Source organism: Hippocampus comes, unplaced genomic scaffold, assembly GCF_001891065.2.
Source record: "Hippocampus comes isolate QL1 unplaced genomic scaffold, H_comes_QL1_v1.1 scaffold47, whole genome shotgun sequence".
NCBI classification, from domain to species: Eukaryota; Metazoa; Chordata; class Actinopteri; order Syngnathiformes; family Syngnathidae; genus Hippocampus; species Hippocampus comes.
Genome location: NW_017806029.1, coordinates 751,228 through 764,885, shown reverse-complemented (window position 1 = coordinate 764,885; position 13,658 = coordinate 751,228). Strand labels below are relative to the sequence as shown.

General features: G+C 39.8%; 1 protein-coding gene across 1 annotated transcript in view; it reads right to left on the bottom strand.

Annotated features, from left to right (window-relative positions):
- The window catches only part of ryr2a (ryanodine receptor 2a (cardiac)), a 136,653-nt gene that overhangs the window by 67,211 nt on the left and 55,784 nt on the right, over window positions 1-13,658 (bottom strand). Inside the window, exons 29-41 of the mRNA XM_019892584.1 lie at window positions 10,893-11,101; window positions 10,327-10,503; window positions 10,098-10,237; window positions 9,105-9,219; window positions 7,589-7,749; window positions 7,367-7,386; window positions 5,997-6,055; window positions 5,262-5,393; window positions 5,091-5,185; window positions 4,810-4,985; window positions 2,260-2,894; window positions 1,251-1,451; window positions 282-387 (exon numbers count right to left, since the gene is read on the bottom strand). Coding sequence (XP_019748143.1) covers window positions 282-387; window positions 1,251-1,451; window positions 2,260-2,894; window positions 4,810-4,985; window positions 5,091-5,185; window positions 5,262-5,393; window positions 5,997-6,055; window positions 7,367-7,386; window positions 7,589-7,749; window positions 9,105-9,219; window positions 10,098-10,237; window positions 10,327-10,503; window positions 10,893-11,101 — 2,226 coding nt within the window. The remainder of the gene's footprint in view (window positions 1-281; window positions 388-1,250; window positions 1,452-2,259; window positions 2,895-4,809; window positions 4,986-5,090; window positions 5,186-5,261; window positions 5,394-5,996; window positions 6,056-7,366; window positions 7,387-7,588; window positions 7,750-9,104; window positions 9,220-10,097; window positions 10,238-10,326; window positions 10,504-10,892; window positions 11,102-13,658) is intronic.

Genomic DNA, 13,658 nt, shown 5'->3' with positions numbered 1-13,658 from the left:
TATATAAAGACTTTTCTAACGGCCGCCTGTGTACCGTCTTTCTTTGTAAATATCTCATGTTACAATATGGGCACCTGCGGCTTATACACAGGTGCGGCTTATGTGTGTACAAAATATTTTTTTCCTTTAAAAATGTAGTGGTGCGGCTTATAATCAGGTGCGGTCTATAGTCCAGAAATTACGGTAATACAAATTATTGTTATGCGCTCTGGTGATCCTGATTAAAGAGCTTTTACGCTCCAAATTTTGGGTAGACTTTTTGTACGTTGAAATAAATTTACCACAGTGTTTCATGAGGTCCTCATGGAAGTCGAGCAACTGTTCTCGGATATATTCGGGACAGGGGCACTCCTGCATCTCCTTCTTAAAGTTCAGCAGCATGTTAATCTGCAGGAAATATAGTTTCAAGATCAATCCAGTTTTAATTGCATGGCCAAATAAGGTGTGAATGTTGCTTAACTTGGACCAGAAAAATACATTTCAGTGACTTTAGCATAAGGATGTAACTTCAGATATAAACACCAATACAAGAGTGTCAAGATGACTGAGGATCATAAAAAATAACAGATAACTGATGAGAAGATGAGAGTTTTTGAGAAATTTCACAAACAATTTAGACAGGCCTCTGCTGACAAGCTGCAGACGTTTAAGGCAATGACTTCACTACTGAAACGCTCCAGAATTTTTTTAAATTAGTAATGAGTTAACTACTGAAACGCTCCAGAATTATATATCTTTTTTGAACTAGTTATGAGTTAATAACGCTACTTGTGATGACGCGACCGCATAACACTGCACATGAGTGAAGGCGCTACTATATTTTTACTCCCATTCAACATCAGAGGGTTCAAATTAAAGGTGCTCTGAATTGATCCAACTGCAAACACCACAAAATAAAAGCTGAAATGTTGATCTCTTGTCCCGTGTTGTTTTTTTTTTCATGCCAACCGCATTATGTTTTCAGTCAACAGCAAAAATAAAGAAACGCCTTCACTGCTGTAATGAGACGTTTCACCTCTCATATCGAGACTTCACGCAACAAGTCTGGACCAGTCCTAACCAAACCTTGTTGCATGAACTGATAAGGCCTTCTCGGATGAGAGGCAAAACGTCTTCTATGATGAACAGCGCAATCCAACTGCGATCGAAAGAAAGTATCTGGATGAATGAGAATATCCACAAGTACCGTTCTAATACTTTTGGAGAGCGGTGTCGCTCTTCAAGCAACGTTTTTCCTCTTAGTTGCTTACCTGTTCCTGAGGTGGAGATCGGAACTCTTTGGTCTTCTTGGCGGTGAGAGCAGCAGACATGTTCAAGGCGAGCATCACTTCGTTGTAACGAAAGCGTTGGTTTTCTTGGAGACAGGCTACGAAATCGTCAGAGAAGGCTACTACTGCTTCGATACGATGCCGCACCTGGCAGTCGCACAGATACTGAAGAACATGGCACATCTACGATACACAAAAAGTGCATGACACCTATGAACATTTTTTTCTGTGCGACCACTTCAGAAAAGCTCAAATGTGGATGCTTGCATAATGTACGTATATAGCGTATTTTCCACACTAAAAGGTGCACTGGATTATGAGGCACATCTTCAATGAATGGCCTATTTTGTAAATTTTTTCATGTATTGGACGCACTGGATTATAAAGCGCAATCTAAAATGCATCCACTAGATGGAACTACGCTCCGACTACGCTTCGACTCGAGAGGCGTTTATGACCGCTTCCGAAAAATGTAAATTAACGATTACTTCAATGAAACTACGAAAATTGAAAATAATGCATCAAAACAGAAAATCAAGCGAGGAAATCACAAAATAAATTCTATAGGCCCCCTTGGCATTTCCTCGAGTGTAGCTAGCTCCAACAGAACGATCAGATGTCAGTAAAATGTCAGAGACTGGACTGTCTCAGAAGTGTTTGTTATTTATTCCTTTGTTGTGTATTCACAAATGAGGAAATCACGAAATAAATTCTGAAAACCAACACCACAACTCTCCTTTTTTCGGAGCTGCAACAAAAACTTATTTAATAAAGCAGCGACACAGTTCACTGAACTAACAGCAAGTTAATACCTTGTAAGCATGTCTCCAGCAAGGAGCCATTTTGGGGTTCGACATATTACCGTAATGACCATATACAAGGTGCACCGGATTTTAAGGCGCATTGTGAGCTTTTAGGAAAACGGAAGACTTTTCGTTGTGCCTTATAGTGCATAAAAAAGAACAATTAGTTTCAGTGAGATTGGGATTACCTGAAGTTTTACAGGCTCTGGTAGTTTCATCTGCAACAAGCCCTCCTTTGGGATGCTTTGCCCTTCATCCTCTGTCTCCTTTCCCAACTTCCTATGCATTTCCTCCTGCACTTCACATTTCTCGGAGAACACAGACGGCTCAATCAGTCGCAGTATATTCTTCAGATCTCCATTTTGGAAAACGCCCATGATGAGCATGGTGTAAAAAAGCTTTATGAGCGGAACAAAGAGAAATTCAGTGCTGCCCCCAATGGGATCCCTGACATGCATGTTGCCCTCAGATACTGCCTCGGTCAGCATCTCAACCGTTTTGGTTTTTAGAATGTCCAAGGGGAATTCAGGACTGTACTGGCAAGAATCGATTGCTCCTGAGCCATTGTTGGAATTCCTACGTGGTGATGTTCCGGAACCCCAGACAAAACTTGGTGATGAAAATTGCATTCTTGGTCTCAGGGAAGTGCTGAGCCCAATGCCAGGCACGCCGTGTTTTTTTTCCTCATTGGGAAAAAGGGTTATACTCTTGGTTTCACCAGTCATCGGAACAATGTACTCATTGTTCATCATGAGTCGAGCGGTTGCGTAGTTGCTCAGGTGGATGTCAATCAAGAGGTCATAGTACCCTGCGCGAAGCAAACCTGAAATGAAAACATACAGAAAAATATTAACTTCACTCTTAACAGTTAGAGCATAACACTTCAATTTGCCAACCATTCTGAGCATCCATCCATTTATTTTCCAAACTGCTGATCCTGGTAAGCAGGGGTCTCAAACCTAAGGCGCGAGGGCAATTTACAGCCCGCGGGATGGTATTTTACGGCCCAATATTTGACATCAAAATCAAATATTAGTGCAACACCCACCTTTGTTGCTGTGTTGTTACCATGAGCGATTTGTGTGTGTGTGTGTGTGTGTGTGTGTGTGTGTGTGTGTGTGTGCACGAATGTATTTTTATTATTATGTTTCTGACTAAATGCAAAATTATAATTTTTCTATACTTTTAATGTTACTGAGATATTGGAAGCATTTTTATAACCAACCTGCTTTTTAAAATAAATTGAAAATTAGTTGAAATTTTTTATTAATTTTTTTTTACTGGCTTCTGATTTCAAAACTAGTAATGCATCAATTTGGTGTTATGAGGTGATCGTACAATTGCTGTATGTGAGTTTGCAGTTATAATAGCCCTCAGAGGGACCATAACTACAATGCTGCCCGTGAGAAAATTTAATTTGAAACCCCTAACTAAGAGGCTAGCATAGGTCAGGCTCATGAAAGCTTTTGAGAAAACGTCATTTGAAGTGACACCAAGTGAAAAGAAAAGATATCCTGTCATCCAGTCCCAGGCAGTTTTTTTTTTTCAAAACCTTCTGAGGAGACAGGCTAGCAACAAAAACAGACAATTTCAAGAAAAAAAAAAAAAAACAATGTTCTTTTGTTTAGCACAGGAGCACCACAACATGTCTTGAATGCACAGGCAATGTTGGGGTGCTCCAGAAAGACATCGTTAATCAATTAGAAATGCTGGAGGGAGCATACAAATCACCTCGGAGATGAGCAAGAGCACTGGGTCAACAATCTTGTTCCCAAGAATTTTTAATTTTCTCAACTGTTTTTAATATAGCTTGAGAAGATTGGACTTTTTTTTTTTTTAACATACTTGATGAAGTCCACATACACCCAGATGCAGTCTCGGACACCACCACCCAATTCATAAATATTTTTAGCCTTCCATTCAATTATTGCATTCAATCATCATGTGCTCCAACACTGACCGAAAAGTTTGAATTCTCAGAATTTACTGCATAACAATTGAAACAGATAATCACGGCCTCACCTATTGAGAAAGAGGACAAATTTGCGTGAAGCAAAACTAAATCACAGGCTATTTGGATGCCTCTTTGGCAAAGAACCCATAAAACTAAAGAATGGCCATTCAGCTGATGACCACTTTTGTCCTCCCTCTTGTTGGCCATCCTTCAACAGGCGTGGTTTCCGATGATCTCACTGACTCTAGCTATTGAGCGAGTTGTACATCTTGCGAGTTGACTACCATCCCAATCACCCCCTCCTTTCACCCCGCACTGGCGCCTGCCATGCCATTCATTCATTTATTCATTTTCCTATCCGCTTTATCCTCACAAGGGTCGTGGCGGATGCTGGAGCCTATCCCAGCCATCATCGGGCAGTAGGCGGGGGACACTCTGAACCGGGCACAGAGACGAACAACTACTTGTGCTCACACTCACATCCAGGGACAATTTAGAGTGTTCCATTTACCTGCCACGCATATTTTTGGAATGCGGGAGGAAACCGGAATACCCGGAGAAAACCCACGCAGGCCCGGGGAGAACATGCAGACTTCACACGGGATTGAACCCACGACCTCTGCACTGTGAGGTCAACCACCGGGCCGCCCCTGCCATGCCAGTGTTGTGTAACTTCACATTTGATGTGTGGGCAAATACAGTTTCCACAATTTGGCTTCTTTAAAGCAAATACTTAGTCAGTGAATGAAGCTCTACTTGACAATTGCACTTTTATGCGACTCACCTGGCATATATTTATTCTCTATAGCATGCAGAAGCTGGGCCTCATCCACGTGAGAGCAAAGGGAGTGAGCAACCCGGTTGTTTCCCAATGCACAGATTGCAGAATACAATCTAAGGGTATGGTAATGAAACTTTAATAAGTCTCTCCTTTCTGTCAGTTCCAAGACATCCAGTGACCTGAATGACACACAAAGGCTTGAATGAGAAATGAAAGAGCATGGGACTGTATCAAAGTATCGATGAGAAAGGGAGGCGGCTAGCAGCTGGACGTGTGCATTCAACCTGTTCTCTTCAGGGATGTGCAGAGACAGAAACTGCAATGGTTCATTACATTGAACTTGCCAGCCATGTCGGTCATTCACTCGGGATACTGAAACCTGTGGAGATAACCGTTAGTATGTACACGAGCATTGCGTACAATATAAACAGATATAGAGTAATAACAATCATTACCTTGGAGTAGTGATTGGGAACACGGCTCCATAACACAGGAGTAAGAAACTGGACATGCAGCCGGGGAGGACACTGGGGGACTGAATTCTTCCTCTCACTCAAAAATAAACCAGCTGACAGAGGCATCACATTCTAACAGGGAACAGAAGCATCACGCCAAAATCAAGTGTTGCATACAACAAAGTCTTTTCGGGTTTTATTCTATGTTGCTGTTATGTAACCTGTAATTTATCTAAAGAGATTAAGAACAGATTAACATTTGCAATGCCGACCTGTCGAGTCGAGCAAAGTAAAAATAAAAAAAATAGCAAATCCAAATACAAACAAAAAAATTGTACAAGGTGGTATTGTTACATCTTTACATAATGCATTACATTACATCACAGCATTGTGAATTATAAAAAAATAAAAAATACATAAATAAAAGTAAAAAGGAGTCGAGGTTTTTGGCAGAATGGCTTCATCTCCCAACAAATTAATCAACTATTTGCCATGCCTTTTTTTGAAAGTGCGTGTCTCCTGGTGAAAATGTACAGTATGCATTTTAGATAAGTAAATGAGTCACGCTTTTTGTTGTTGCCTTTATCACATCATGTGGGAGGAGGACAGCCTCAAGAGTCCAAAAAAATAATTTGAAGGAATCTCCTTGAAAAAGGGATGTGAAAGCATACTGAATGTTGCTCGGAGCTTAATGACTTTTGTGTTCGCAATATCAGAAGTGTGTAGTCATCTCACCTTAATCTGCCCCAGTTCAAACTGGAAGACACTGGGGCTGGTAGCCTTGGCAAAGGGAGCTTATTACAAATCTCACTTATAGATATTCGTTACTGCCGGCTCTGTCCCGAATAAACTTGTAAATTAAGTTTTAAAAAATGTGTACTGCCGCATTAATACCGTATTGGCCCGAATATAAGACGACCCTGATTATAAGACGACCCCCTCTTTTCCAAGACTCAAGTTTGAAAAAAAGACTTTTTGAACAGCAAATAAATTTTTATACAGAAAATAATTACAGTACATCTGAAACCAATGATTATAACAATATATTTGAGAGAAAAAGCATGCTATTTTGCCTCATTCAAATCTAAAGTGCAATCACATTCGTAAATGAATGGCTTCTGGTTTTTGAAATGTAAATTACATCATAACTTCTCTTCAGCTGCCGGTTAACCTGGCCGATCTTCGACCCACTTTTCTCCAGATTGTCGCTACGTTTCTCCATTTTCTGTTATCTCTTCTATTATTTTCTTCTCTTTTCTTTCTTACCGCTATTTGTTATTTTTCTTCTTCGTGCTACCGCTATTTTTATTTTTATTCTTCGTGACAGGGGTTCACTTTTGTCTAGACCCCGAATATAAGACGCCCCCCACTTTTTCAGTCTTATTTCAATGCAAAAAAACACAGTCTTATGTTCGGGCCAATATGGTACGTCTGTGGTCATTGGTCAGCTTACACGCATGCAACAGCTGAAAGACATTTGCTCTCTTGAACCTTGACGAAAAATCAACATTCGCCATGCTCACAGACCCTCGCAAACTTTTGCCGCTCAGTGGGATCGAGGTTTTAGTCCCGTTGAAGAAAGATGACTGAAAAATCAAATATCTAACCCATTAAAGCGCAGGTATCAAACTCAAGGCCCGAGGGCCCGATCTGGCCCGCCACATCATTTTATGTGGCCCGCGAAAGCAAATCAAAGAAGTCAACTTTCATGATGCTTGCTACAATCTGTACCAACCTTTATTAGAAATTCTCATATCTAATAAAGAAGAGTGATACTGTGAGCATTATCTTGTGACAAAAACCCCTCATTCCAGTCACTTAGGCCAAAATGTTTAGTCTGTTGAATTGTTTCACACCCTTCAACATTTTGGCCTAAGTACACTGTCTTGTGTTATATATTTTTTTATTCTTTGTGCCATATAGTGCTGCCTTTTCCTTTCTCTCTTGCAACGAGATAGTCCGTCCACAAATTACAGTGCAAACAGTAAAATCGTAAATGTGAATCCTGTCCACTCTTGCAATCAGTCTTCCACATACCCAAACTTACAATTTAGAACAATGAACTTAAATAAAAACTTTTAGTTGCAGTTTACACCAGAACATACCTCCAGAGTACTCTATTATACTGACATGAAAAAGCAATTTGATTGTCTTATCCGTCCAGACACAATGACGCACTTGTCAAGCATCTTCATTCTAATGGCAGTGACATGTTCAATGACAGATATTAACTTTTGCTTACATTCCAATTTTGCCGTATTCTTAAATGTTGTGATACCTACGTGATGCTCAAACACAAAAGACAGAGAGAATATAGCTTCAATCACCTCTCATGGACTTTGCCTTTCTCATCTCCCAAAGTCACTGTTACAGTTTGGACCGTGTCCAACCCAAAGCCCGGTTCATACTGATGAAAGTCAGAGGTGACCCAGCCCACCCACACACTGCTGGGCTCCTGGCCAGGGAAGATCCGGACCGAGTACGAGTGCTATATGGAAGAGAGAAAAGCAGAATTACAATTGTCTTTGTTTATTTTTGTTACTGTACGTGTACAAGTTTACTTAAAACACAGTTAGTACAGGGGTTAGTTTGGAATAGCTCCAGTTTGGTTGTTTGGCTCTCCACAGAGGTGAGGGTCCTGCAAGAAGTTTGAAACACCCCCGACCAAAAGTAGACCAGTGAGTCCAATCATGTTTTTTTTTTTTTTTCTGTTCACTCAAAACAAGAAATCTCAACAGTTCCGTGTTCTGTTCCAGGTACAGTGAACGCCGCTGATTTGTGAACTCACCTCATCAACAAAGTATTTGCTGAGAAACACCAATTTGCCTTCCCTGTACCAGCCAAGATGCCACCCAACGCTCTAAAGTTCCATATTTGGAGCGGATTAGATAGCATTGGGCACTGGCTGGTTTGAAAGGAAACAGCATCGTAGTTTGACAAGCAGGCAATATTATGTGAGGGGCTCTTGTTGGAGAAAGCATGGGGGGTGTGGGGGTCTCAAGAAGATGCAGGGATTGGTGTGGATTGCTATTATTACTGGTGCGCAGTTAACTGCGAAACAGCTGGTCATGGCTGGCTGCTAAGATACAATAAGTAGTGAACTAAAGATAAACAATGAATTGTGACATATGTATTGTAATGGTATAATTTTAAAAAAATCATTGTCGTCCAATTATTTTTAAGGATAATTTTGAAACATGATTTGAAAATGATATAAAGCGATTTGCGATAACCAGACAAAAATCATCCTCTTCGATCAAAATATCCCATCCCAAAGCTCCCTTCACATTGGCACTTTGCATACTGTACAGAAGAATTATGATTTAATCCCTTGTTGACGCACATGATGATTAAAGTTCTTCGAAAAGACAGACTGAAGCAAGACTGAAATCTAAAACCAGTAAAAGGGTGCCAGGTTCATAGATGTCATAATCCCAGCACGCATGATGTCACTCAGGTGTGCTGCAAATTGAGTTTGAAAGCAAACAAGGAAGTGCAGCTTTCAAACAGTCAATTTTTTTTCTGCTGGTGAGTAAAATGCACACAGGCTGATTCAATCTATCTTTTCCATTCTCGCTCCTCGAAGCCCTAGCAATGACAGTACAACGGCACCAACATTCGTCACTCAACAAAAACAGAGCAGACAAAAATGCTGCCTGTTAAGGTGCAAAAACAGCTTGCGCTCTCCTGGCAGTTAGGTGGTAATATTCGAAAGGCACTGACATTCTCTGCTCTCGATCGCAGCAAGCACCGCGTGAAGCCGACAGAGCGAGCGAGCGAGAGAGAGAGAGAGAGAGAGAGAGAGAGAGAGAGAGAGAGAGAGAAATATTTATGTGGTCTTACAGTTGATGCTTGCATGAGTAATTCATATTCATTCCTGTCATCAACCATCAGATCCTCAGATAGACAAGCAGGGGTGGGAATGGAGTTGTCTGGTTTATTCTTCTTCAACAAAAACCTGGTATATTAAAAAAAAAAAAAAAAGTTGTCAACATTGAATACTACAGTGAAACTCCTCTACAACGAAACCTACATGTGCGAAAATAGCCCCTAATGTGAAAAGATTTTCATGCATGAAAGCCATTCCCACTTTTCTGCTCCCGCTAGGACGAAAAATCGCCCTGTTCCGTTCTACGAAATTTTTTTCTCTGCTCTTGCCTGGCGACGAGATTCACAACAACGAAAACAAGCCTTCCGCAAAAGTGTAATCCAACAGCAACCTCTACTGCTTCGTTCGGAAACGGCAACAGCAACCACCACACTGGTTTACACATGCGCAGTAGTCCAGGAAGTATTTGTTATTGTTAGATTCAGACACAGCAAGAACGTTCCCGTTGCTAAAATGGCTACAAAACGGACCTTTGGATGTCAAGCAGCTAAGACAAGAAGAGCTCTGACGCTGGAAAAGAGGGTAAAAGTGATCAAAATGAAAGATGGAGGAACCAAAATAAAAGACATTATCCAAGAAATTGAGCAAAAGAGTCGAAATGGCTTTTTAAAACCAAAAGACAAAGTGGAGTGATTAATATAAAACAATTGCATGTTAATGTTAAACAATATCAAATAAGTGTAAGCTCATATTTATGCACAATGTACAGTATTGGAATAAAAATAAAGAGTACACATATACGTTTGGTGTGCGTGTGTGTGTGTGTGTGTGTGTGTGTGTGTGTGTCTACATCTGATATAAAATTTGCTACAGTGAAAAACCCCCTGTTGTGAAAAAATTCTTGCTGCAACCATGACTTCGTTGTTGAGGAGTTTCACTGTATACACTTGGACATTTGGAAAAAATATATACATAAAATAAATAAACTAAGGTGACAATTTGTTTACCTTTGTTTGAGCTTGGAGGTTTTCTCTTGGTTGTAATCTTTGTGGTTGTTGAATTCACCTCTGTCTGGACCACTTGGACCATTGTGGCCGTGCGCTGTTTTCACAAGGACTTCAAAGTCCGTTTCAAAGTCTTCTAGATCCTAGGCACAAGCACTTAATATGCGATACACATTCTCAAGCAATGGAAAACACATTTGTGAGAATCAATTTTTTTTTTGAATGATCTTACTGTCTTGAGTGACACGAGACTGCTGTTAGAAGGAGGCCTGGAGAAGGATTCAGCACATTCAATGGGCATGCTCAGTCTGTAGAAAGTTATGTCGGTGTTGCTGTTCTGTGAACTAAATGACTTTTGTGTGACCTTCAGACAAGGACAAGAATCCACTGTCCCATCTATTCTTGTCACCTTAAAGAGAGAAGAATATTTATATTTTAGTTCCCACTTGATTTTTTGTTTGTTTGTTTGTTTTTGGGCCACGTTATTTTTTTGCTCTGTCATTCTGGCACTGAAATAAAAAGTCTAAAAAGAGACAAATTTAAGAGTTACCTGGTGTCTTAACATTTCAATAAAACAAGAAATAGTGTTTTAAGTGTTTTAACAATTCTTGACCCTTGGAAGATTTTGAAATGGTAGTTCTGTCATCTGAGTGAGCCATGGCTCACCCCGCCTCATAATGTATACTGGTTGTGCCAATGGTGAGTCAGGATTTCAGTGCAACTCATCCTATTAAGTGAGATTTCCCTGCATGACTTAAAAAAAAAAAAAAAGAATTAAAAAAAGAGAACTCCCTTTACCTCTATATGTTGGTGGTCTGGGGGTACTGGCACAAATTGAGGCAGCCTTTTACTAAGCCATATTGTGACATCACGGTTCATGTTGACAGCAAAGGGTTCGTAGCCTTCCTGCAGACCACATATGGTGAAGTATTCCAGGGTGCTGACATGTTTACCAAAGTTAATCCGCCCAGCCTGGCTCACACCCAAACTGCACACAGGGATGAAACCTTCGGAAAGAAATACATGTTTAGTTGTTCGTAGTATACATTTGGCATTATGTCCTAAGTCAAAAAAAAAAAAAAAAAAAACAGAAACCCTTTGGAAAACTAAATTCTAGCTTAGCCTTATACTTTCTAAGTTACTACAATGCACATCATCTAATTTTGTAAATGTTGCACATCCTCCTACATTCCCTTTATAGAAGCTGCCCAAACAAATTTAAATGTCCAAAACCCAAGGAGATTGTTTTTTGGGGGGGGTTTGTCTTCTCTCAATTTGTTTTTATGAAATGGACACTAGTTCTTTTCGGTGATCTGGCAACATCACAAATCTGGTTTGGTTTTTCATTGTTCTCTCTCAAAGAGTTTTAGCTGTCCTTCATCTCAGCGGGCTAAAATAAGGCCGTTTGCATATTGACTGGCCCAAACCTGCTCTGTCTTTGTTCTCCTCTTCTTCCTCTTCTCTCACGTGTGTTAAATTTATTACATTTATTGATTTATCTTCCATCCCCATCCACAATTTAGTGGTGTCTTAAGAAAGGACCAGGCTTGTTGCGTGCCCTCTAATTGTCCTTACGACTGTGCCATTAATCTGCTCCCGGATTCCTCCTTTCCCTCTTTTTAACTTTACATCATTCTCAAACGGGAGCAAAGTGTGATGGAAGTATACGTCTCATCTTCTTCCGCTGTGGGTCTCATAATTTTATTTTCGTGCTCTCTCTCATAAAGACTTAGTTCATTCTTTTATGCTTCTTCAATCTCAGCTTTGGGGTCCGATCAGTCGCTTACTTTTACATTGTTGCTTTTTTTTTTTTTTTTTTTTTTTTTTTTGCACATTCGCCTACATTCTGCACCCGTCCTCAAGAATTGATATTTTAAATGAATTTGCTCTTATTTTCAACTCATTGTGATACCCATAATGTATATATTGGTCAAACATATGACTTACTGTATAACTGCAAAAACCACCAACCTTCACCAACGTCAAAGTCTTTGAAAGCCAGTTCTGAGCCGGAGTCATCAAGCAGTACTTCTCCATTAAGGGTGAACATCATGGTGTGTTCATTCAAGTCCACCATGCAGCCAACAACATCCCCTGCCTGCCAGGCGCGCCCAAAGTGCTCGTTGCCCTGGTGCCAGCGTTGTACCTGGAAATCATGGAGTCCAACAGAGCAAACAATGTGACTGAAACTGGAACTCCATGCACTCCAATCCATTTGACTGCTTATCCTTTGGACACTTGGAGGGACTATCCCAACAAGAAGAATCTACACGACCATGTTCAAATGCAATTTTTTACGATTTTTTTTCAGCCAACATTAATGTGACTTGCACTAATCACTTGAACTGATCACATTCAAATTTATGTAAATAAACTACTGGAAAAAAAAATCTGAGGGGAGAACCCAAAAGAGCATCACAAAAGAAGAATGATGGCAATGGGTTGCATGGGTTGTGCAGGTGTTGCAAGCCAAAAATTATTCACTTTAATATATTTTACATATTTAACTTCCGATGTCTCTACATCATAAGTAAATAATAATAATAATAATAATAATAATCATAATATCCAATTCAGATTTATTTATCTGGAAATAAAAGCTGAAATGGTATATTTTGTCATAGTCTTACATTGATCTTCTGATGTCATACCCAAATGTTTTCTGTGTACTGTATTGCAAAAATACAGTACTTTTTTTTTTAAACACATACTTTTGAACAGGATTACACAGCCACAGCATTTCATACAAGAAAATTGCACAGATAAATGTAGGTACCTTGAATCCATCAAAGACAAAGGCTTGTTCATCAGAACCTAATTCTAGATCTGGTAGACATCCGGGTCTCGCCCAGCCAACCCTCATCTCTCCTGCTGTCAATACCTGAGACAAATGCAGATGTGAAACAAAAGAAAGGAGAAGACATAGTTATAATAACTTATCCCTGATATTTTTGAGGATCCATGATATCATACAACAGATTTTACTTTCATAATACATCAAAATATATTTTGCTGTATAAACAGCCAACGGTTCTAATGTTAAGCGTGATATTACCATATTGGCCCGAATATAAGACGGTGTTTTTTGCATTGAAATAAGACTGAAAAAGTGGGGGGCGTCTTATACAGCTATTCAGGGTCTAGACATTATACCCATTCACGACGCTAGATGGCGCCAGATATCATTGAAGCGAATGCTGAACTTGACTCCCCAGGCCAAAGGGAACCCCTGTCACGAAGAATAAAAATAAAAATAGCGGTAGCACGAAGAAGAAAAATACAAAATAGCGGTTAGAAAGAAAAGAGAAGAACATAATAGTTTACACATTTAAATGTTCAGATATTCAGATTTGAATGAGGTAAAATAACATGCTTTTTCTCTCAAATATATTGTTGTAATCATTTGTTTCAGATGTACTGTATTTTATTTTCTGTATAAAAATTAATTTGGTGTTCAAAAAGTCTTTTTTCAAACTTGAGCCTTGAAAAAGAGGGGATCGTCTTATAATCAGGGCCGTCTTATATTCGGGCCAATACGGGACAACACAACACATAACCCCAAGA